Genomic DNA, 22,694 nt, shown 5'->3' on the forward strand with positions numbered 1-22,694 from the left:
AGACGGGACCTGAACACAAACACCACCCTTGTTGGTTAACTGGCCCCAGCACCTTATTTGCAGCATCCGGCACACTGAAATCAGGAGACCCCTTCTCCTGGAGTCCCCGGGGCCACCATCCCAGGTAAGAAAGGCTTGCCTCACTCATGCCACACCCCGATGAAGATATCAAAGATGGGCAAGATTAGCCTCTTGCTCCACCTGCAAAATCAGACACATTTCTTTAGTTAAGAGCTAGAGAAGCTTGGGAGGATTCCCTCCAGGAGGCCGAGCAACATAAGCAGAGAGCAGTGTTTAAGAAAACGTGATGGAGATGAAATGGAGAGCCACCTACCTGTGCCATCACTCCCCCAAGGCCGGTCAGGGGGTCGCCGCCACTCGCCGTCCCAGTGGTCCAGCTGATTTCATAATAATTGAAGAGCGTGAATGTATAGGATCCATCGGACACCAGGACAGCCTGGAAGGTGTTCACCTACGGGATGGATGAGAATGGACGGTCTCATGACTTCCCTCCCTAGAAGGTCCTCTCCCCAGCCCCCTCTCCCCTGCACCCTCCCTACCCCCAGGCAGCTCAGAGCTTCTCCAATGCCAGCCCTCATACTCTGCCTCCCCTCTGAATTTGTTCTCGCCCCCACTGGGGAAAGCAAGACATGTGGGAGCGTGCACCTGAAAGAGAAATTGCCTGAGAAGAACCCAGAGGCTGACTCAGCGCCCCTCTTACCAGCTCTGATTGGAACCAGACAGGAAAGTCGGAGGCCCAGCTCAGCTTGTGATAATGCATGAGCACCTATAGATGGCAGCATGAGAATAAACTATAGGAAGTGGTCCAGGCCGGGGAAGGGCTGCGCAAGCACCTGTTCCCAGAGCAGGGTGGGTGGGGCGTAGGGAGATGGGGAGGAGAGCCACCAAATGCTCTTCAGTGTGACTAAGGCCAAGGTCTGCACTGTGTGTTCCCTCGCTTCCTAGAAGACGCCACAAATCCTGGTGAGAGGTCTTCCGTTTTTAAAGTGGAAGTTGGAAAATGATTTTTAAAAAGCACTTTGTGGGAAAAAATTGGTCTTCTAATTGAGCATTTATGTATCACTTCGTATCTGCCAAATTCTCAACACCCGTCTGTACCTCAGATCAAGGATAAGGTGGGCAATTTTCCCATCCGAGAGCTTAAAAACTGAGGGCTAAGGGAAATGAATTGCTGGAAATTTCACAAGGACCCAGTAACAGAAAATGGGATTCGAGCTGGAGCCCCTAGTCTGTCTCTTCATGTGTTGTCATTATGCTCTCTCTTCATTTTAACCTTCTTAGGATAGAAACGTTTTACAAATCCAAACAGGCCTTGCACAGTTTCCAGAAACAAGCTATAGCAAACTCTGTCTTTTACTATTTCCCTTTGTTAACCCCTACCCCTTGACACAGGTTTTCAGGCAACGTAAATAAAAGCAGAGTTAAAGGAGAGGCTGCTTTGACCTTTTCCATTCAAGCCTTGTACTTATCCCAGCTGCCTGATACCATGCTGGTTAACATCCAGTCAGACACAGAGGAAGACCCAAATCCTTATCCTGTGTAATCAGACTGGGGTAGAGGATCTTGGAAGCCCCAGATCTCCCATCCTAGACAGTCCCAGGGAGGGAGACGAGGTGCAAGGGAAGAAAAGCCTTTTTTATAAATGAGAGCTCTTTCCTCAGGCTTTGTTCTGGCCACAGCCGATGGCGTTTATGATAGAGTCCTGGAGGTATATGCTTCCATTCTTTGGCCCAGCTCAACAAAAGAGTTAAGTGGGGCGCAGAGATGCACGAACAGTCAGCTCAAGATTGCTCTAAGATCACCGCAGGGTCAGGTTCTGGAGTCAGGCATCAAGTCAAGGTCACACAAGGTCTAAAGTGCAACCCTCCTCCAGACCAGGATTCTCCTTCAGGAAGTAAATCCCTTCTCCTAAAATAAAATTGGAAAGATCTCTGGACCAAGTGGATCTTGAGAACAACCCAGAAGTCACCTCAAAACCAACCAACTACCCTAAGAATACTACGAGGGATGGCTCACCCGCACGCACGTTCTGGCTTGCTCTCACATAACCTACACATACGTATCTCTTCAAAATTTGCTCTAAGACTCCTCCAGACCCATTTTTGGACAGAAGGGAGGGGGGTGGGGGGATGGGGTAACCGGGTGATGGGTACTAAGGAGGGCACGTGTGGTGATGAGCACTGGGTGTTATACGCAACTAATGAATCGCTGAACACTACATCAAAAGCTAATGATGTACTATATGTTGGCTAACTGAACATAATAAAAAATAAATTAATTAATTAAAAAAAGAAACTATGTTTTCAATTTTTGAAAAGCCCCTTTATACTTTAGAGGACTTTCAGTGATGCCTGGAGGAGCCAGGTCAGGAATTGGGAGTTAGAAGATGTTAGTTTGAACCTTGCTTGGCCTCCTGTGAGGTTCAAATCTCTTTGCTTGTCCCTTGGGCGAGTCACTTAACTTCTTAGGCCTATTCCCTCACCTTTCAGGCAGAGAGAGTTCCGTTTACTACACAACATATTGTGGGATGATACACATAAATAGCTTATCACTGTAAGCCCTCAATAAATATTAGTTTTCCTTCCTTAAAGTAAACGTGTCCCCTTCCCTCTCTCTCGTTATTGGGCTTCCATGGCACCCTCCGCCTCTAAGAGACTTCTCATGCCAAGTGCTTAGTTGGCCTGATGATGTGTGTTCCTACAGAGGAGGGGAGTTCTGGGGTGATGGGAGATGGGAGACGAGTCAATTTCAAAGATCAGGATGGATGGACACGTACCATCTTTTCTCCAAGGAGCCCAAAGCACTTAGATGCTACCTCATTCATCCTCATTGAAAGAGTTCTTACCTAGCCCAGAAATTTACTCCAAAGTATAAAGCAGAAAGTATCTAAATTATCTTGCCATTTTTATGGCCAACGGAAGTTTTTTTGAAAAAATGGTGGTCAGCATTTGATGGGCACTTCTCTTTTTTTTCCGCCCGCTGACACTAGAATTTATCGATCACTGGCATTCTGCATTTTAACGTTGTAAGATATGAGGTTTAAAAGACATAAAACATCACCCGAGGAGTCGTTAGCAATCCATAACATGACAGAGGGAAATGTATGCTTCTTGAGAGGTTATTTCCAGCCAATGCATTCACTGTTTAAACTTGTGTCTTTCTGTTCTCCAGAACCTCTCAGCGATAAAATGCACCTTCATGCTCTGGTCAGAAGGTGCTAAAACACATCGTGCTCACCAAGGGGCAGCCAGGGATGGCTGGCCCTGCGCTTGTCCACCTCTGTCTCTATCTCAGGAGTTTCAATTCCATCCCTAAACAAATGACTCATTGCCAAGGAAATTGGAAAACAGATGGAATTGGAAATAATGTTAAGAAAGCAGAGGGCAGATTTTTGAGTGTCTTTGCTTACTGGAAATTATACAGTTGGAGACATGTCTACGACTTCAAATATCTCCACTGCCAAAGTCACCCAAATGAACCACAGGCTTTCGTGAAAACCATGTTCTGTCCGTTTATGTAGAAAGTTGATTATCTCTATGATAATGCCAGTGATAATCTTTCTTATTTGACTTTTATTTGACTGCTCATTTGGGATTTCAGAGCAGATGTTGAAACTTTATTCATGAAACGCTTTAACTGCCCACTTCAATTAGCATCAAATATGAATAATTCCAGACCTGGTCACAATAAAAAAAAGGTCATAACATAATAAAATGAGCCAGGTCATTTGTACCCAAATCCAGCCCTCTATTTCCTTCTTCCTACCAGGCTTTGTGAAAAAAGGGAAAAAAAAAGTGGGGGAGGGAGAAGGAAATTAACCGATGGAGAGAGGCATTTGTGCCTCTGGCAAGAATAAAGGACCTTTGGGTTCCTGATGCGTCCCTGATCATGTGGCCTGGATGAGGTTGCAGGGCCTCAATCACTCTCCTGCAAAATAGGAATGCTACCTACTGCAAGAAGATTGTGGAGGGGCTCTTTGTAGACATTCATAATGATGAGTGATTGGGATGACATGTCTGAGATATCACAGCTGACTGGCCTGGTTAGGTATGATAGCTCCCTCTGTTTCCTGGAAAGTGGATGGCAAGACTCATTAGTTTAACTCAAGAAACTGACATTCCTCCGCTCTCACAATTAGACTGCGTCACAGTAGTGAGGATGGACAAGAATTAGATGTCAGGATATGAAGCAGAAAACAGAAAATGTGAATTATTACAGGTGTGGTGCTGCTCCCTCCATAAAACGTAACTTCCTCCCATGTCACAATGAAAACCCAAGTGGCAGAGAAGGTTGCCATGTCTTTGAAGTACTTCCGGATGTCCTTGGTGGCTCTTTTCAAGATGACAGTGTCCATGGTCTCTCTGTAATAGATCTCGCCTCGAATTCCATTGTGAACATCGGCCCAAAAGGGAGCAATGAAGGCCCTCCCATCCGTCAGGGGAAAGGATTCTGGCGTGAACTGGCTCACTAGCACATTGAAGGAAACTACTCCATTGTTATTGACCTGTGAAAATAAGACAGGTTTGGCACAGTGCATCTGAAAATGTGACAACTTCAGAGTCACAAACCAAGACAGACGTTCACCTAATCATATGAATGAAAACAACTTTTAGGTGACCGAATTAGAACCCCCAAGCACCAGTTTCCATCGCTCAACTAGGAGGTTCATTTACTTCCAGACAACTCATTGGTTTTCTTTCACTTTCAATTTGTGGTCAGTTTCATTTCTTATTAATAATCAGTCTCATTTTCATGTTCTTTATCCTATCTCTATTTACACTAATCAAATGTGTGTGTGTGTGTGTGTGTGTGTGTGTTGGGCCAGGCAGGAGGTAATGTGGACCATAAAAAAGATCCAGCATCACAGATGCAAGATAGATAGAAAAACAGAAAAAACCCATGGAAGCAAAAAGTTTAATTAAAAAATTGTCGAACTGTATATTAGACCTTGATTCCTAGTATATGACAAAAGAAGAATGTCAGTAAAAGATAAATCAAACACTCCATTATTGAACTCAGATCTCAGGATCAACCATGTCCTGCTCTGGATGAGGCATTTAAAGGATTCTATTGATTTGATTGACTTCACAACCACCCTGTACCCAGAACAAGGACGAGGTTACAACCTACAGATGCCCAATTCCATTAAAGCTCTTGCAGTGTGATTCCTTCTTTGTATAATCTCTGCATAAAAATGGAGACATGAAATCTTTACATTTATATGTAAATGACTATCCTATGGTGATTTCTTCATGATTTGCAAAAGACTTAGTAAGCTTATTAAATGACTAAACCTACTGCAAATCACAGCCAATATGTATACTCCATTGACACAGACCTGTACACAATTTAGCCTCTGCCTGTGTCTGCAGCTCCACGAGATTGATTTAACCCTGTAGCTTGTATGGCTTCAACAGCAGAAATGTCTGGGATGGGGACACTTGCAATTCCTGGATACAGAAAACCTGGAGATCACTTTCCTATACATTTCAATTGTTTGGTATGTTCCTATTAATTAGTAATATAATGGACATTAACAGTGACCCAGATCCCAGAGGGAAGCTATCAGCACCTGGGCCAAAGGTCCATCAACCTGTTTTGGAAGCAAGGGTATGGGGTTTGGAAAGGAAGCTGGAGACCCAGCTGCAAGGATGTTAAGAATCTATCGTCTGCAAGAGATAGCGAACAATCCAGAGGTTTGAAAAAGATTGCACTACTCAAAGAACTGGAAACCCTGGGAACAATTTGCCCTTAAATAAGTCTGCTCCAAATTAAGGACCCTCCTTTTGCAAGGGCAATAATTGTTCAGACTCCATAGTACGACAGAGGAGAGAGAGGAGCTCAATGAAATACGTATCTTCTAGAGGGCTGGGAGACTAAGGCTTCCAGAATGGAGGTCCTGTCCACCTCCCTCATCTCCAAAGTCAGCTCCACACATTCTGAAACTTACCATCAGCTATTATAGAACAAGGAGGCTCTGCTGTAAGTGGAACCCAAAAGGCATTTTGGGATGCCAGAGCAATGTGTTTGCTAGGGAGGAGCAGCTATCTTTAAAACACAGACTAGCAGAGGGAGTTGGTATTGACTCTGGTGTATTTTGCTTATATTCCATAGTTAAGGTCAGGGGTTCTCAAACTTTTGTGGGCATCAGAATCACCTGGAGGGCTCATGAAAACCCAGATGACTGGGATCCCTTCCCAGTTTCTGATTCAGCAGGTTGCAGGTAGGCCCCGAGAAGCGACATTTCTAACAGGCACCGAGGCAATGTGGTTCAAGGACCACTGGTTAGGTAATGGACAAGGGAATTATTTTCTGATGGGAATCAGTCCTGAGCTATACAACAAAGTTTGGGGAATATAGAGGTCCCAGATGCAGCGATGGCCAGAGACAGAGGCGTAGGAATTTCAGCTCTTCCTTCAAGGCAAGACGCAGAATAGAATAGGGTGTGATAATGGACATAGGGCTCGCCCCATGCTTTAAAGCCCAAGATAAAGACAGGTTCAGTTGCTCTGAACCTTCTCAATGTGCAACAGTCTCACGAGCAACAAACTCAAGGATCCGAAGAAAAACAGCCTGAGAACACAGGGGCCCAGGAGGGCTCTGACAGCAAACAGTACCATTTCTTCATGCAGGTTTGATGATGGGACCCCGTGGCATATCTCAGACCCAACAAAGGATGGCCCATTCTGCGAACAATTTATATATAATAGTTGATTACCCCTCTACTATGCTCTGGCTCTGTTCCAAATTGGTAGGAAGCCTAAGAACAACAGATGCCTAAACTTTTCACACCCCCAGAAGGGAAAGAAAAATGATATTGCTCCTATTGTAGTTCAGTGTATCTTTTTATCTTGTCGAGTAGCAGAAATAATGTTCATGGCATTGGGGCCTCTGCTTCACTTCTGTGTTTAATCACCCACAAAATCAATTTATTGCCCTGTATACTCCTCTACTATGAACATTAGCCATTAAATATACCTTTGACTTTCTTAATCATAAAACCTATCAGCTCATGAAATCTCAGAACTTGTCGTTCTGGCTGCCAATAAATCTTCCATTCCCGGAGTCCTGGATGAAGGTATTTAAAATGTTTTCCTTAATGACAAACAAAGGGGAGAGCCAGAGAGCCACAGCTGGCCTGCCCCTCCACTTACATAGATGGTGCGGTAAGGAACGCCAAAGAAGAAAATGGGGGTGGCCAACTTAATCTCAGATGAGCTTCCGTCGTCTACTTTAGGGGTTTTGGTGTCATTTTGCCAGAATGGATACATGAGCTCCCCGGGCTGAGCTGTCAAGAGAGATGGTGGTTAGATAGATGGCAGAGCCGTCTTCTGCTTGGCAAGCTACATCCCTCCCACCCGCTAAAGCCAGCTTCTTTCAGTAAGTCTTACAAACAAAATGCAGTTCAGACTGCCTTTTCATTTATCCTAACCCTAAGCTGTACACAATGCATTATCTTCTGCCTCTGGAAAGGGGAGAATGGGAGTGATGCCATTTCTCCTTAGGAGAAATAACTTCAGGCTTCATTGCTATGCTTCCATACATTCTGGAGAGAGCAATGGTTAAAACTGGCTGGAAGGTTGTGAAATCACCCCAGCCTGGAGCTCTCAGAACCCTGAGAGCCAGCCTCTCGGTCTGGCATGGTGTAGGACAGCTTCATCTCCCACCACAAGGCAGGTTGAGAGAAGGTGGCCCTGTGGCTATGAACCTCCCTGCTGGCTCCAGCATTCTACTATCGTGTCTTTTCCTGAAAGGAGTCCCCTCCCTCCTGCTACACAGTAGGGGAAGATACCGGATCCCAGAAGGAAATAAACAACAGTTGGAACCAGGACAGAAGTGGGAGGAGAGAGTTTGTAGTAACTGGCCTGTGAATGACCTCCATTGAGCCCTGGCCCTGCGAGAGGGCTCTCTGCCCAGCTCCTGTTTACAAAAGACAGACATGGGAGCCTCTGGGACAAGGGAGGCTGGGCCCCGAGAACCCTTGGGAGAGGATGCATGGGGCTCTTACTCATTACCCTGGTGAAGGGTGAGAGTCATTGCACAAACGCACACAGCTCCCCTCCGGTAAACCACACCACCACCCTTCCTGGCAACCTGGCTTATTCCTCAGAAGTTTCTCGTCCCAAGGCTTGCAAAGGGGGCCCCGTTCAGTGAGAGAAATTCAACAATTTTCCCAGGGTCTACGTTACTCATGATCAGGTCCAATGGCATCTAGGACATAACCTACATTTGGGGTGCATCTTTTCTCTGCCGCCATCCCTTCTTCTCTTGAATGAAAATAGAACAACAGAACATCATCTTTTCTTCCTTTTTCTTTAAATTGTTTGTTAGTTTTCAGGGACAGTGGCAAATCCACTAGGGGCTTCTGGCCATAGTACTCGAGGTAGCTCCTCACTGTAATCCAGATGCTAACACCCCCTTCTCGGGTCAGGGCCTTTCCTTGGAAAGTCCCCGCTCTGTGCTGATGGAGCTGAGAGGCTGGTGAGCACCTGGCCGAGGACCATCCTGCTCCTTTGGGAGTTTTTATCGAGGATACAACAGCTCATGGAAGGGAGAATGCAGAGTGGTCAGAAGGCAGGACAGCAGTGCCTGGCCAAGGGCCAGCTTCTCTCCTTCTGGAGCAGGGAACCAGAGAGATCTGCCTGGTCGGAGAGCTAATCTGTTTCCAGTGGCTACCATCAGAGGAAAGTGGGGAAACTAGCCCAGTTCATTAGTGCATAAGCATTGGTCCCCAATCCCTGGAAGTTTCTGGGAAGCCAACCAAATCTGAATCGTAAGGAATGCTGTAGCTAGTGTAATTAGAGGGGCCCTGAGTCAACGTTCTTTATTTAATGCCACAATCAGTAGGCCAAAAGGGCTCTTTAAAATTCGTATTTACACAGAAGTAACAAATTCCAAATTCCTAGAAGGTAGGATTTTTTTAAATCTCTTTATAATCCCTATCATATAGCATTATGCGTAGGTACTTATTATATGTGAAGGGCGATGTACTTTCTCAAATTAATAATAACAAATCAAATCATGTCATGGATTTATCCTCCATGGGGAACATTTCAGGAGTCATGCCCAAGCATGAATAAGCTGGAATTCACACTGAATTGTAATCGTTTTAATGAAAAGATTAATTCATGTTTTGGGAAGTGTTGGCCCATCTGCCTAGGAGCAGGAAAATCCATACCTCTCATGGAGGAGAGAAGAAAGTATGGTCCATGGAGGTTATCCCTAACTTCTTTCTCTGCTCCAAAAGTAAGGCAAATATGCAAGATTCTTCTCTTCATGAGTGATCCTAACTAGTTCATGATTTTAAACAGGAATGAATGGACTACTCAAATTTTTTTATTTTAAGAAGAATACAAATAGTAAAGAAACCCAATATCATAAATACTTGATCAATATGTGTTGAATGAGAAAGGTGCTTTATAAAGGGAAGGAGGTTGAAACTACAGTAGTTTCTACCTTCAAAGCCACTACTATTATAAAAATAGAACTTGTACATGGCCTATCATTAGCATCAGAGTTAATAAAAGAAAGACTATCCCTACCCATGCTGGCTTTAGGCTGAGAATTTCACAATAAACTTAACTATGTTCCCAGAACTTTTTTTCCCACTGAATAAAACACAATTTTCCTAGAGCAGGAGTAGGAGGCTAGGGTCCGTGGGACTCTCATTGTTATTATGCAGTTTCACATTGTCGTTTATATAATATTATTGTTTAAGTTTATCCAACCCTGGAAAAATATTAGGGCCACGCATGTCTCACAGATCTGTATACTTAGACTCTAAGTATAGTCTCTCGCCTACCCCGGGGCAAAGTTACACAGAGAAGAAGGAATCACGGAGGGGAAGAATTTTCTTGTTTCACTTCCCAAAAGTTTTAGATTTTTGCCATTGTAAAAGGCCACTGATTCACAAGTTAAAGACATTAATGCCATCGGGACTTCTTGATTTGAGCTAAAACAAATGTATTTTTAGAAAACACTTTAAAACTTATGCCACAGTTAAATGTCCTAATTGGGATCAATCATCAGGTATGGGATGCACACATTACCTACACCATATACTTTTAATGAAAACTATTCACATTATTTTTGAAGACGTCTTCCATTAACATGGGGCAACCTGGCATATATAAATTGTGTTTGAAGTTAAATAAGAAAAAGTAAGAATATAAGTGAACATCATTCAAAGTTAATGTATTTTGCCCTTGACAACAGAATTTGATTTACATTTTTCTTGTTGTATCTGCAGACACATGTACAGCCGCCCTGACGGTTACAGTTCCAACCAAAGTAGCTCCTTATAAATTCAAGAACATGCTAATCAAGAGCTTTATGGAATTCTGTAGTACTCACCTTGGTGCCGTACGAGTGCGAAGATGAAAGAGACCCAAATTCTAAGTAATGATGAATAATTCATCCTGGAATTTTAAAAAGAAAAAGAAAAAAAAATCCCCAGCTTGCCAGAGTAAATAGAACACCAGGTGTGTTTGGTGGCAAATCCCAAGACACATCACAACCATCATAGAATAAATTCACATAACAACATCAACACTTCTGCGTCAGGCTGAAATTCCCCAAATGCTGGCAGGTCCTCCTAAGTTCAATGCTTCATGAACAAATTAGACTCCCCCTAGGAGAAGCCAGTTTGGAAGTATAACAAGATCATCCAAATTGTCAGGAAATTATATGGAATCAATGAGGGTGGCAAAGAGTAAAGGAAACCCAACCATCCTGCAGCTACCAAGCACAAGAAATAGGACCAAACTCTAAAGATGCAGGTCCTGTGTTGTGTCTCTAGAACAAACATCCATCCTCTCTAAGACCTGGCTCTCCTAATTTTTAAAACAGCTTTCAATCAGGATCAAATAAAAGTCGATTAAAGCACAATGTGTTTCTGCAGTTAGTGAGTTTGGCCATCACCTTCTCTATAGTAGGGAGCCAATCCAGCAAATTAATTAAAGAAGGAACATCACAAAAGTGAACTCGTTTTCATCTTAGTTACGATCAGTTGAACTGGCAGCTTTACCCTCCGTTAGGAGCGTGGATGGTCTGTGCCGCTCCACAAAGCTGAGATGCAAACACCATGCAAGCTCCAAGTTCTGCATACACCTGCGCGAGAACCAAGTGCATGGGAGAGAACGTGCAGTTTGCTCCCGACAGATTTCTCAAAAATAAAAACCCTCCTCCTATTATTGGAAGCTATTGCAATTCTTCAGCCAAATTTCCATGGAAAATCAGTGGATTTACCCTGTGAGAGCTTTACTGTAAATCTTCAATGTCAGACGGACACATTGAGATCTCAAGCACATAATAAATATTAGTCCATTTGCTGAAAATGGTAGTAAGATTAGCAGAGATCACACGTAGCTATAGCAGAGTGAGAAGCCGTGTGAGGTGAAGACCTAAGCCCTTAGGGAAACAGTTCAGAGAGCAGTAAGGAGGATGCATTTAAGTATTTGTATTTATGAAAAAATGTCACTAACCTGTTCTGTAGAGACTGGAAGAACTGTCAGAAATATTAAGCCAAATCTTGGTAAACCAGGTAAAAATTAGGTAAAACAAGAATTCATGTCAGTTCTCTCCTACTTGCTGCCAATTATTTCTGATTCCTGAAATGATGTCTGAATCCCCTCCTCGTAAAACCAAAAATTCAGTTAGTCCTGCGCTAGAGTCAGATAAGTATTAGGTTGCAATCAAGTTTTTTTCTATTGATTAAGGAAAAGAAAATCTAAAGATCAGTTTCAGGATTGCGTAGAGAGGTTCTTTTCCTGAAAAACTAGACCTTTCTTTCCCCCTCTTAAAAAAAAAAAAAAAAAGTAGATTCAGATGGAAATGTCAGGTACTTGGAGCTGAAACTTTGGTCCTTTCTGATCAGAATCACTTTGCACTGAAAAACACAAAAGAAAACCCCCCTTCTACCTTTGTACCCAAAAAAAAGGCAACTGTATAATGTTACAGAATTAGCATCCACCGCATGGGATTAGAACTGCAAACAAAGCTGCTGCCTCTAACATTTAAATGAAGTTGGTTTTCTACTAACGTTTTTTTTGTGTGTGTGTCTCTGGTTTTGAACAGTAGCCACAGATAGACTCTACTCTGGTTTTTTCACAAGTATGCATGAAGTATTTAAAGGCACTTTCTCAAACTTTTCTAGGTTTTATTCCTTCCCTTTTCTCTCTGATATGCCACTGTGCAGCATGATAGGGCCAGGGCACGATCCTATAAAAGGGAAGGAGGTAACCAGTGTAAGGCTCTTTCACCAGGAAAAGAACTAAACTGTGTCCTGAAAACCTCCATTGAGGCCCCAGGATGGTCCTCAGAGGGAGAAGGTGGTGACAGACCCCTCCTGATGAAAATTTGCAGTAAGTAAATAATTTAAGAGGCATTGTACATGTTAGATTTGATTCAGGATGAGGAAAACAGCCTAAAGGCATAAACTAAGACAAAATATTCAAAAATTACTCCAGATTTTTCTCTGACTAGACATTTAAATGCCCATTGTATGAAAAACCGTAATTCCAGTTTTGAGCAAGTTGTCCTAAAATGATCAAGAGTGCTTGGGGAACTAATTTTTTAGCCTACCTTATTCAACATTTTCCCCCAAACCTATGATAATTTAGTAGGTTTTGCACATTAAGCCTACACTATCACTACTATTATGAACCCTCCACGTAGATTTCCTTACAGATGTCAAAGGACTTTTGCATCTGAAAGGCACATGTCTACATAACAGAAAATCTAACTTTTAGGGTGCCGATTTAAAATAAAATTAAATGCAAATCTAAGACCTCCTAGAAAAGCATTCTCCTTGCCTAGTCTGTATGAAGACTTTACTCCTGTAGTCAACCTAAATGTCTTAAAGCAAAACGTTTGGCTCTATTTGAAAAACTGCTAGTGACATTTAATTGCTTTGGTTTTCTTTCTTTGTGCACTCAAGGAAATTAATATCTCAGCCCTTTTGACCCCTATTAAATGCACCCTTGAGACAGCACTGGGATAAATCCCTCTGGGCATAACCAAGTACACAAGATGGTGGTGTAAGTGAGTCAGAGTGACTTCGAGAATCTGGGTGTGGGCTGGTGCCAGGTGCTTGAGGGGAGACTGGCCTGGCTTATCACTGGTTGGGCTGGGAAGCTGGTCAGTGAGTGTGTGTTCTGGGTGTCCGCTCAACGGTCACAGACGGGGGAATGACAAAAATCTTCTTTTCTGCCATGTCATGTGGGCAGGAGGGCTTGTTTTGTTGAAGGTGCGAAGTGAGCGAAGATTTTTGACAAGATGTAGACCGAAGGTGGTGGTGGGGTGGGGAGGGTGGGCTTGGAGCTAGTAACCCAAGATGCATGCACTTTGCAAAGGTGGCAAAGATCGATGCTGCTTTTCAGACAGGAGGAAAGACGCCTCAAACAAAACCAAAAAATGTAACTCCCTAAAAACAAGTGGAATGGACCTTATGTGCTGATTGTTTTTGTTTTGTGTTATATTTCCTAGGTTTCCTGTACCTTTCCCATGAAAGAGATCGTCAGATTTGAGCCAGTGGGAATTGATGGAGTGAGAAGCGTGGTTGGCCATCAGTCTCCAGATGTTAGCTCCTTCAGACTTAGCCTCAGTGGAGGAGCAAAAGGCACTCTGACTCACTTGCTCTTCCTGGGGCGGCCCCCAGCCAGTGACTGGGCAGGTGGTAGAACAAGAGTCCAGCACTTTCCACCCAAAGCAAGCCTTCTCTAATGAGCAGTTTTGCTCTGGAGAGCCTAGTTGAGCTGACAAAGACACAAGTGCTCAACAGAGGCAGCTCCAGTATGCCAAAATCAGGACCTAATTGGAAAAATCTTGTATATGTATATTTAATGCAATATAATTACATATATAGATTATATATATGTACACGCTCATACGTGTGTGTGTGTGTGTGTGTGTGTTTGCGTAGATAGATTTTGACTCTCCAGATTTCTCAAAATTTCCAAGCCCTCAGACATGTCCCACTCCACCTCATCAAGAGCTAACATTTATCCTAGCACAGGAAGACAACAGAGACGATTCATGCCCCTCAGAAGTTGCTCCCATCTCCTCTTCTGACTGCCAGGCCTATAATCAAGGCCAAGTGGCAGCAGAACCCAGCCAGGGACATGTTGGGCCTGACGAGGGAGGAAAGGGGCCACATTCCAAAGGAGTTGCAGGACCTACCAGCACATCCTGGCATGGGACAGGGGAGGGGAGTATCCATGGGACTGGATTGTGAGGGTGCTCAGTCAAGGAGACTGGGCCATAACACAGAATAAAGGAAGGTTTTTGGATTTGGGGGCACTCTCTAGGGATACAGGCCTTAACATGCAAGGACCCCAGGGGGTGGAGCAAACTCGCTGCTAGGTCAGCTCCTGGAAGCCTGGAAAAAAAGTGAAGGCCCACGCTGAGTGATGCTGAAATGTCTGGATTACTGTGGCAGATAGTAGAAGGGATTAAAGGCTCAGAGAAGCAAACATGCTGGATCAGATATATTATGTAAGTCTGGGAGATCCACCAAATGATCATGTCCCATGCTAAGGCCCAGAGGACAGACACATCCTCCACCAAAGCCAGCAGAACTATACTGGTGAGAGAAGCACTAGTATCACTAAGAAACTCAGGGGTGGCTCCCCTCTGCAGGCCAGGGCTGATGGCAGGACAGGTGATCATAAAACTTGGCTACCTGATAGCAGTGGAGGAGATGGGCTCCTGAAATGATAGAGACCAGGGGGCAGCACTCTACTGCCTGAAGCCAAGGAGGTCATAATCTTCATAGTGACCAAGCAGATTAGAGTGGCAGCCAAGGGGGCCTGATCCATCGAGAGTTAAGGAGATGATTAATAGAGCTTGGCATTCCAGGGCAAAGTAGATGAGCCGCTGACAATGGGATTGCTTACCATATATAATTAAAAAGTACAAAAATTGTTGATCAAGAGACTGAAGGCAGTTGTCTTCCCACCCTCCAAATGTTTGATCCCTTGCTCAGTTGATAGATCTGAGTCAGTTTTCCAACATGGATCCTGTACACTAAAAAGGTAACCAGGTCCCCAAAGAGAAGGAAACTTCAAGACCATGACATGTACGTGTGGTAATGATTCTCCCACTCCTTCCCCCAAAGACTTATGGCCATTTACTCTAGGGACTCTAGTAGAAAGAGGTAAGAAGAATTCCTACATAGTTGGAGGACTGTTGGATAAGGGGTTTGAGTTAAGATTGATACCCAAAGTCCCTGGTAGAGTGGGAATACCTAGGGACTAGGAAAAAAAGTGGTTCTGCCCAAGTCCAGCTTATAGTGGGTCCCCAGGGGCTACGGACCCACCTGGATGTCATTTTCCAAGTCCTAATTGTAATTGGGATTGTAATTGTACTTGGCCCATTGGGCCTTTTGTCTTTGATGTAAGAGCTATCCTAGCAAGGAAGGAAATGGATCTCCCCACTCCAGCTAAGGTAGCAAATATAAGAGTACTGCACTGGGGGTCAGAGGAGGATAGTAAAGATCAGCTCACTCTTATAGAGCAAGGGTGGTGGACTCTACCATATTTCCATTTAGCTGGCCAGGATGGATCCTGAAGAATGACTGTTGACTACTGCAAGCTCAATCAAGCAGTAGTGCTAATTTACAGCTCCTCTGTTAACATGGTATCTTTGCTAGAGCTGATTAATATGGATTCAGGTACATGGTATGTGGCCATTCATTCGGCAAATACTTTTTTTCCCTGTCTGAATCAGGAACAAGAATCAGAAGTAGTTCACATTCAAATGGGACAGATAGCAATATACGTGTATAGTTTTGCCCTGGGGCTGAGATATGGACCATTTGGATCCTATAGAACATCACCTTGATTTATTACTCCGGTAACATCAAGCTGACTGGCATAATGAGCAAAAGAAGGCTTACAGCCAAGAGGCCTTGGGAAGACACATGTGCTCCAAAAGATGGGAGATAAATCCCTCAAAGATCCAGGGCTAGTACCTCAGTAAAATTTTTAGGAATCCAGTAGTCAGGGACATGCTGAGACCTCTCCTCCAAAGTAAAAGGCAAATTACTATATCTTGCAACCTCTTTACAAATAAATTCTTCCTTTTTTGTTGGTTTCCTTGGGTTCTGGAGGCCACATATTCCATACCTAGGAAAACTGCTCCAGCCCCCATTCCAAGTGATATGGAATTCAGCCAACTTTGACTTGGGCTGAGAGCAGAAATAACTTTGTAGTAACTCAAGGCTGAAATGCAAGTAACCTTGACACTGGGTCATATGTTCAGTAGACCCTTTGTTGGAGGTGTCAGTGGTGGAAAAAAAGATAAAATGGGGAGTTTCTTGCAAACCCTAGTGGGAGAACCACAATGCAGGCACCTGGAGTTTTAGAGCAAGGTCATGGCATCTGCAGCAAAGAATAACCACATCTCCTGAAAACCCACTCGTGGCATGAAACTGGGCTTTGTGATGGAACATTTGACCAAGATACAAGTGACCATGTGTCCAGAACGTCCCATCATGACCTGGGTCCTATTGGATCCCCCAAGTCATAAAGTCAGGTGGATCCAATAGCAATCTATCATAAGATGGAAATGGTAAATCTGGGACTGGCAATGGCGAGCTGCCTGACCAGTAGCACAGACTCCACACCACCTGCCATAGCTGCACCAGCACTCCCCTAGCCCAAATTACACATACGGCTATATGTGGGGTGGGGGGTGCACACAATGAGCTGAAAGAGGAGGAAAAAGCCTAAACTTGGTGTATGGATGACTCAGCTTGGTGTGCGTATGAAAGCCTAAAGCAGATGGTAGCTGTTACAGCCTCACTCAGGGGTAGCTTTGAAACACAGTGATAAGGGGACATCTTCCTAATGTGTTGGAACTTGAGGCAATATATCTTGTCGTGTACTTTGTGTCAAAGGAGAAGTGTTCTGAGGTTAGACCATGCACAACCTTGTAGGTAGTGGTGAATCATATAGCCAGCTAGACAACGACCTGGAAGAATAAAGCTTGGAAAATCAGTGACAAGGAGCCTGGAGTAGAGACATGTGGATAGACAGATGGGAATCGACACGAAGTGTGAAGATCTTTGTATCATATGTTAACACCCGCAAAAAAAAGCATCCACTACAGAAGAGGGACTAAACAACCAAGTAGACAAAATGACTTCGCCAATTGCTGTGAGGCAGCCTCTGTCAGTGTTGGTACAATGGGCGACATGTATGAAGTGGCCACACAGCAGGGATGGAGGTTATGAAGAGGCCCAGGAGCAGGAACTCCCATTTAGTGAGGCTAAACTAGCTTCCATTGCCTCTGAGTGTACAACCTGCCAATCACAGAGACTAAAGCTAAGCCCTCCGCATGTCTCTGTTCCTTGGAGAGACCAGCTGGCCGCTTGGAGGCAAAATGACTACATTGGAGGGGTTGGTAGCTCCTTCTCCCAGGAGTAGACCTCTACTCTGTGTTCTGGGTTCACCTTTCCTGCCCACAGGACCTCAGCCATTACCATTAATAAGAGGCTTGCAGAATGCCTGACCTATAGGCATAGAATTGCATCCTCCTGGAGGTGCCACCCTCCAGGATACTGCGGATGTATCGAGACCTTTGTGTGATGCAGTCAGTGTCCCCCGTAGGAAGAATACATGGATCTGGGAACCGACGTGTGGAAGCAGAGGTGGTCTTGCTTGCCACTACTCCCAGTGATAACTGAGGGACTTTGTGCTTCCCACCCCTTGTCTCTGGGTTGTGCAGTTTGACATCCTCATCCCTGAGAGGGCACACTCTCACCAGGGGACCCAGCGAGAGTCCCATGGAGCTATACACTATGGCTGCGATGCTGTGTGGGCACTTGGGCTCTGTGTTCAGAGACTAGCTGGGAAGAAGATGGGCTACCATCCTGTTAGGTGTCACTGACCTTGATGGGGGGGGGGGGCTGATGTCACATGACGGATTCAAGGGATAATGTGTGTGGGGCTCAGGTGACCCATTTTGGTGGCTCTCAGTACTCCCTTGCCCAAGTCTGAGCAGCATATGGTTCCCAGGGGCTCAGGCTATGTAGGAATTAGGGTTTGGGAGAAACCATTAGGTAAACACAGACCAGCAGAGGTGACAGCTAAGGTGATAAGATGGACAGTCGAAGAGGGAGACAATAGGTACCAGTTGTGCCCCTGAAATCAATTGCAGTGACAGGGGCTATGGTTCATTCCCCTAACCTCCCTCTTCTAAGGTTCCACTCAGGAAGAGAGAGCCCCCAGAGCATGAGAGGAGCTGGTCCTCATCATGGAGAACTGGATCTATACATTGCATGGAGTGGTGTGTGGTAGATACAAAGGTGCACGGCTCAGATCCCCCATCAAGAAAGGAAATGCTTTCCTGCCACAAGGAGTATGGTTAGCTGACAGCTTCCAGCCATTGGCTCCTTCAGGATTTACATCAGTGTTCAAGCTGAAGTTATGTTCTCATTGTGTTTCCCCAATTGATGACTGAGAAAAGCGTTGGTCGTGGGCCCCAGGCAGGACTCCTCCTTGCTCCAGAGCATCGTACTGGGCTGGCAGACTGTCAGGTCTACAGCATGGTCTGTGGCCTCTCCTTGTACCCCTTCACTTTCCCAGGGGTTATTCCCCAATAAGCCCTTTGCACTTCTAACTCTACCTTAATGTCTGCTTCCCAGAGAACTGAATCTGGGATGCTGGTGTCTTGAATAAATTTGCAAGCCCTCTATAATGGAATGTTTTGCTTTGTTGTATGATCTGTCATGGAGGTTCCAGATATTTCTGTAGTGTAGTTGTTTCTACCCCTTAATCACTGATTCGATGACATTCGACCTCCTAGATCTAGTTCAATAAGGTGGCTACATCTAAGGCTATACTTACATTCTCCCTGAAAAATGGTAGTTATCCATAGCAGGATCCTTGAAATGGATGAGGTCATGTGGAAGCAGTTATGCTCCTGAAGACTTCTCCTAAACAGTAAAGACATTCAGAATGAAATGATTCTGAAGGGCATCACACATCTGGATGTTTACTTCTCTTACTGCCTTGGAATCCTCATTCTTAGACATCTAGATTAATGTTCATAAAATGGGATGTTCACGTAGTCTGTTGGGTTTTAATTTTTTCTGAATTAAAAAAATTAAAATTTAATCAAAGTATAGTTGACATATAATATTAAATTAGTTTCAGGTGTACAACATGGTGATTCAACTATTATATACATTACAAAATGCTCACCACAATAAGAGTATTACAATATTCTTGACTATATTCCCTATGCTGTACTTTCAATCTCTGTGACTTATTTATTTTATAATTGAATGTGTGTACCTCCTAATCACCTTCACCCCTTTCATCCACCCCCTCTCCTTTGGCAACTACCATTTTGTTCTCTGTATTTATTTACTTAATTTTAAAGATATCATTTATTTATTTGAGACAGAGAGAGAGAGAGAGAACAAGAGCAGGGGGAGAGACAGAGGGAGAGGGATAAGCAGACTCCCTGCTGAGCAGGAAGCCCAATGCAGGGATCCATCCCAGGACCCTGGGATCATGACCTGAGCACCCAGGTGCCCCTGTTCTCTGTATTTATGAGTCTGTTTCTCTCTCTCTGGTTTTGTTGCTCGTTTGTCTTTTTAGATTCCACATATAAGTGAAATCATATGGTATTTGTCTTTCTCTGTCTTATTTCACTTAGCATAATACTCTCTAAGTCTATCCATGCTGTCATGAATGGCAAGCTTTCCCTTTTTTATGGTTGAGTAATATTCCACTATGTATACACACCACACCTTCTTTATTCATTCATCTATCAATGGGCATTTAAGTTGCTCCCATATCTTGGCTATTGTAAATAATGCTGCAATAAACATATATCTTTTTGAATTAGTGTTTTTGTTTTCTTCGGGTAAATACTCAGAAATGGAGTTACTGAATCCTATGGTACTTCTATTTTTAGTTTTCTGAGGAAGCTCCATACTGTTTTCCAGACTGGCTGTACCAGTTTGCATTCCCACCAACAGTGCATGAGGGTTCCCTTTTCTCCACATGTTCACCAACGCTTGTTATTTCTTGTCTTTTTGATACAAGCCATTCAGTAGTTTTGTTTCTTAAAAGCAAAGTAAAAAAAAAAAATCCTGATGTAAAAATTATTTCTAAATTTTTTCATATAGATTAGTATCATGGTAATAATCACTTAACTGCAAGCTGAAAACATCAGGAGTTCAAATATAGCACAAATGATCTGGAATATGTTTTTTAAAGAATTAATATTATTTGCCTTTAAGGATTATTTCTTTCTTGGGCTAGCCTTATTCATTCTAGACCCTGAACTTGGACTAAGCTAAGAAATATGGCTTAATTACACAAAAAATGGCATTGGCTCTTTGAAACCACATTGAATGACATTAATGTTTATTAACTAACCAGCAAGATTTTCTAGATCTAAGATCTAATAAAAGATGGTCATCTCTGAAATCCAAATAAGCATTCAAAGATATTTTCTGAAAGCAACTTTAGTATCTGTATCTAGCCAAGAAGTTTGGAAGAGTTAATTCTAAGGAGATCCATATAATCAAAAAAGCTCACAATTGGCATTATTCTAACATCCTTGCCAGCACATTAGCAATAAAGCTGGAAAGGGTGGGGGGTGCAGACACACTATATTCCCTATTCACCACGTAGTACCAAGTAGTTCCTCTAAAAGAATTTCACTGATCTGTAAGAAGCAGCTCTGATCAAAGCTTCCTGTAGACAATACGCAGAGGGTATCAGGGCTATTAATCCATCACTTTTCAAGAGCACTCAGCTGAAACAAATTCTCATACATTGTTATGGATAAATAATACATATACCTTCTCCTGCAGAGGGGAAATCTCACCAATGATTAAAAATTAGATTCCAGAGGAAAGATGGCTCATAAGATAGACGATGTGCATGGCTCATGCAAATCTATGTGTTGAATTCAGGTGCCAAGCTTTGCATGCCTAATTGGGTAGAACCCTATCTTAGTTGCACAAACCAGGATTCATATATCAAGAACAAGATCAGTAAAGTCTTTGACTTTGCAGGGATGTGACAAATAATAAAGCCAGGAAAAAAAATTCTTTTTATGTATCTCTCATGGAGAACAATTTGGCAATATCTACCAAAATTATAAACACATTGACCTTTTGATCCAATGATCCCACTTCTAAAAATGTGTTCTATAGATTCATTTCAAATATGAACATATGCTGTTTACTGCAGCAAATTGAACATAGTAAATAAAAGAGAGGGAGATTGGGGTGGAGGGAGAGAGAGAGAAAGAGGGAGGGAGAAGAAAAACTCAAATGTCTATCAATGAGGTTTGAGTCAAACAAATTATAAATTATGTCTATAAATGGAATATTATATATTATATTGCAAACAAAGGATAGTGTGATTCCCTGTATACTGCTATGGAGAGATCTCTAAGATATATTTCAAGTGAAAAAAGCAAGGTGCATGTTAGTGTATAATATGCTAACTTTGCTGTATAAAAGGGGAACAATATATATTATTTGGTATTATTTGTGTGAACTCTGGAAAGACACATAAGAAACCAATAAAAGGTGAAGGACAGGGAGTTAGAGTGGGATTTTCCAATGTATACCATCTTTACGTTGTTTGATTTTTTGAAGCATGTGAATATTTTTTATTTAGAAAATAAATTCAAATGGTTTTTGAAGAGACTTCTTTTTGCAAACAAATTGAAAATCAAACCAAACAAAATTTTAACACAGCCAAAGCAATTCATAATGTCCCATTTCTACTCTTTAATAGTGGAGTAAATCTTACATCTGCCCTCAAATATATCAGATATTTCAGAAAACATTTTTTTCTCTTTTGTCTGTATTTTTTTGATGTCTGCCTCCTCTTATTCTCATTTGTTTAGCACCTTAATTGTATTACTTACAGTGACTACGAAGCATTCAAGGATGAAGAGTCTGTGTAAGACTTGACAAACTGAAATTGCATTGTAATTTTTTTGGCAGATCTAGATCTTGCAGACCGTAATAGATAGCCTGTCTCCTCTATTTTGTAAGCAACATTTTTATTCTTCACAAGGCGCTCACTTACATTTTAAGGAGGAACAATAGCAGTGACAGCCTTATCCTTTCCTGTAACAAAACATTTGCAACAGGTTGCAGTCAATTATAAAACTTTTTTCCCTCTATAAACACCCATTTTAAGTCTACTTAAACACTCTTGCCTCTGACAGAAGTCTGAGTCTGAACTGAGTGACCTCTCTCACCTCTGACTGTTTACTGAAACAAAGTTTTAAGGCTCTAGAATGTCCTCAGGTTAAAAACCAAATTCTCAGTTTTCTTGCATCATATTATTGTCTCATTTATTCTTGTCAACAGCACCCATCGCAAGTGTCCAAGTGGCACGTCAGAGGGGCAGGGAGGACAGTAGGTACATACCAATGGTCATCTCACAATTCTGCACGTGGCCTGAGGACAAATTCCAATTTGGATTTAGAGCCATCAGCCACATCAGTGACTTTGTTATAGAGCAAATGAATTTAGCAAATGGATACTGAGGAGCATCTCGTTTTAATGAGACTTAAAGACTGACAATAAAGGTGTGTGTGTGTGTGTGTGTGTGTGTGTAGGGGTATGGAGCATCTCGTTTTAATGAGACTTAAAGACTGACAATAAAGGGGTGTGTGTGTGTGTGTGT

At 43.0% G+C, this 22,694-nt stretch overlaps 1 protein-coding gene across 2 annotated transcripts in view; it reads right to left on the reverse strand.

Moving 5' to 3' along the window:
- LOC110586266 (alpha-tectorin) overlaps positions 1–22,694 on the reverse strand; it is a 188,285-nt gene that overhangs the window by 58,517 nt on the left and 107,074 nt on the right. The window contains exons 8-11 of one of the 2 annotated variants that reach the window (XM_044919222.1): positions 10,375–10,439; positions 7,176–7,309; positions 4,238–4,525; positions 335–472 (exon numbers count right to left, since the gene is read on the reverse strand). In XM_044919222.1, the coding sequence (XP_044775157.1) occupies positions 335–472; positions 4,238–4,525; positions 7,176–7,309; positions 10,375–10,439 (625 nt within the window). Of the gene's footprint in view, positions 1–334; positions 473–4,237; positions 4,526–7,175; positions 7,310–10,374; positions 10,440–22,694 lie in introns of those variants that run through there. The other variant, XM_021696471.1, reaches the window with a different exon arrangement.

This window comes from Neomonachus schauinslandi, chromosome 11 (genome assembly GCF_002201575.2).
Source record: "Neomonachus schauinslandi chromosome 11, ASM220157v2, whole genome shotgun sequence".
NCBI lineage: Eukaryota > Metazoa > Chordata > Mammalia > Carnivora > Phocidae > Neomonachus > Neomonachus schauinslandi.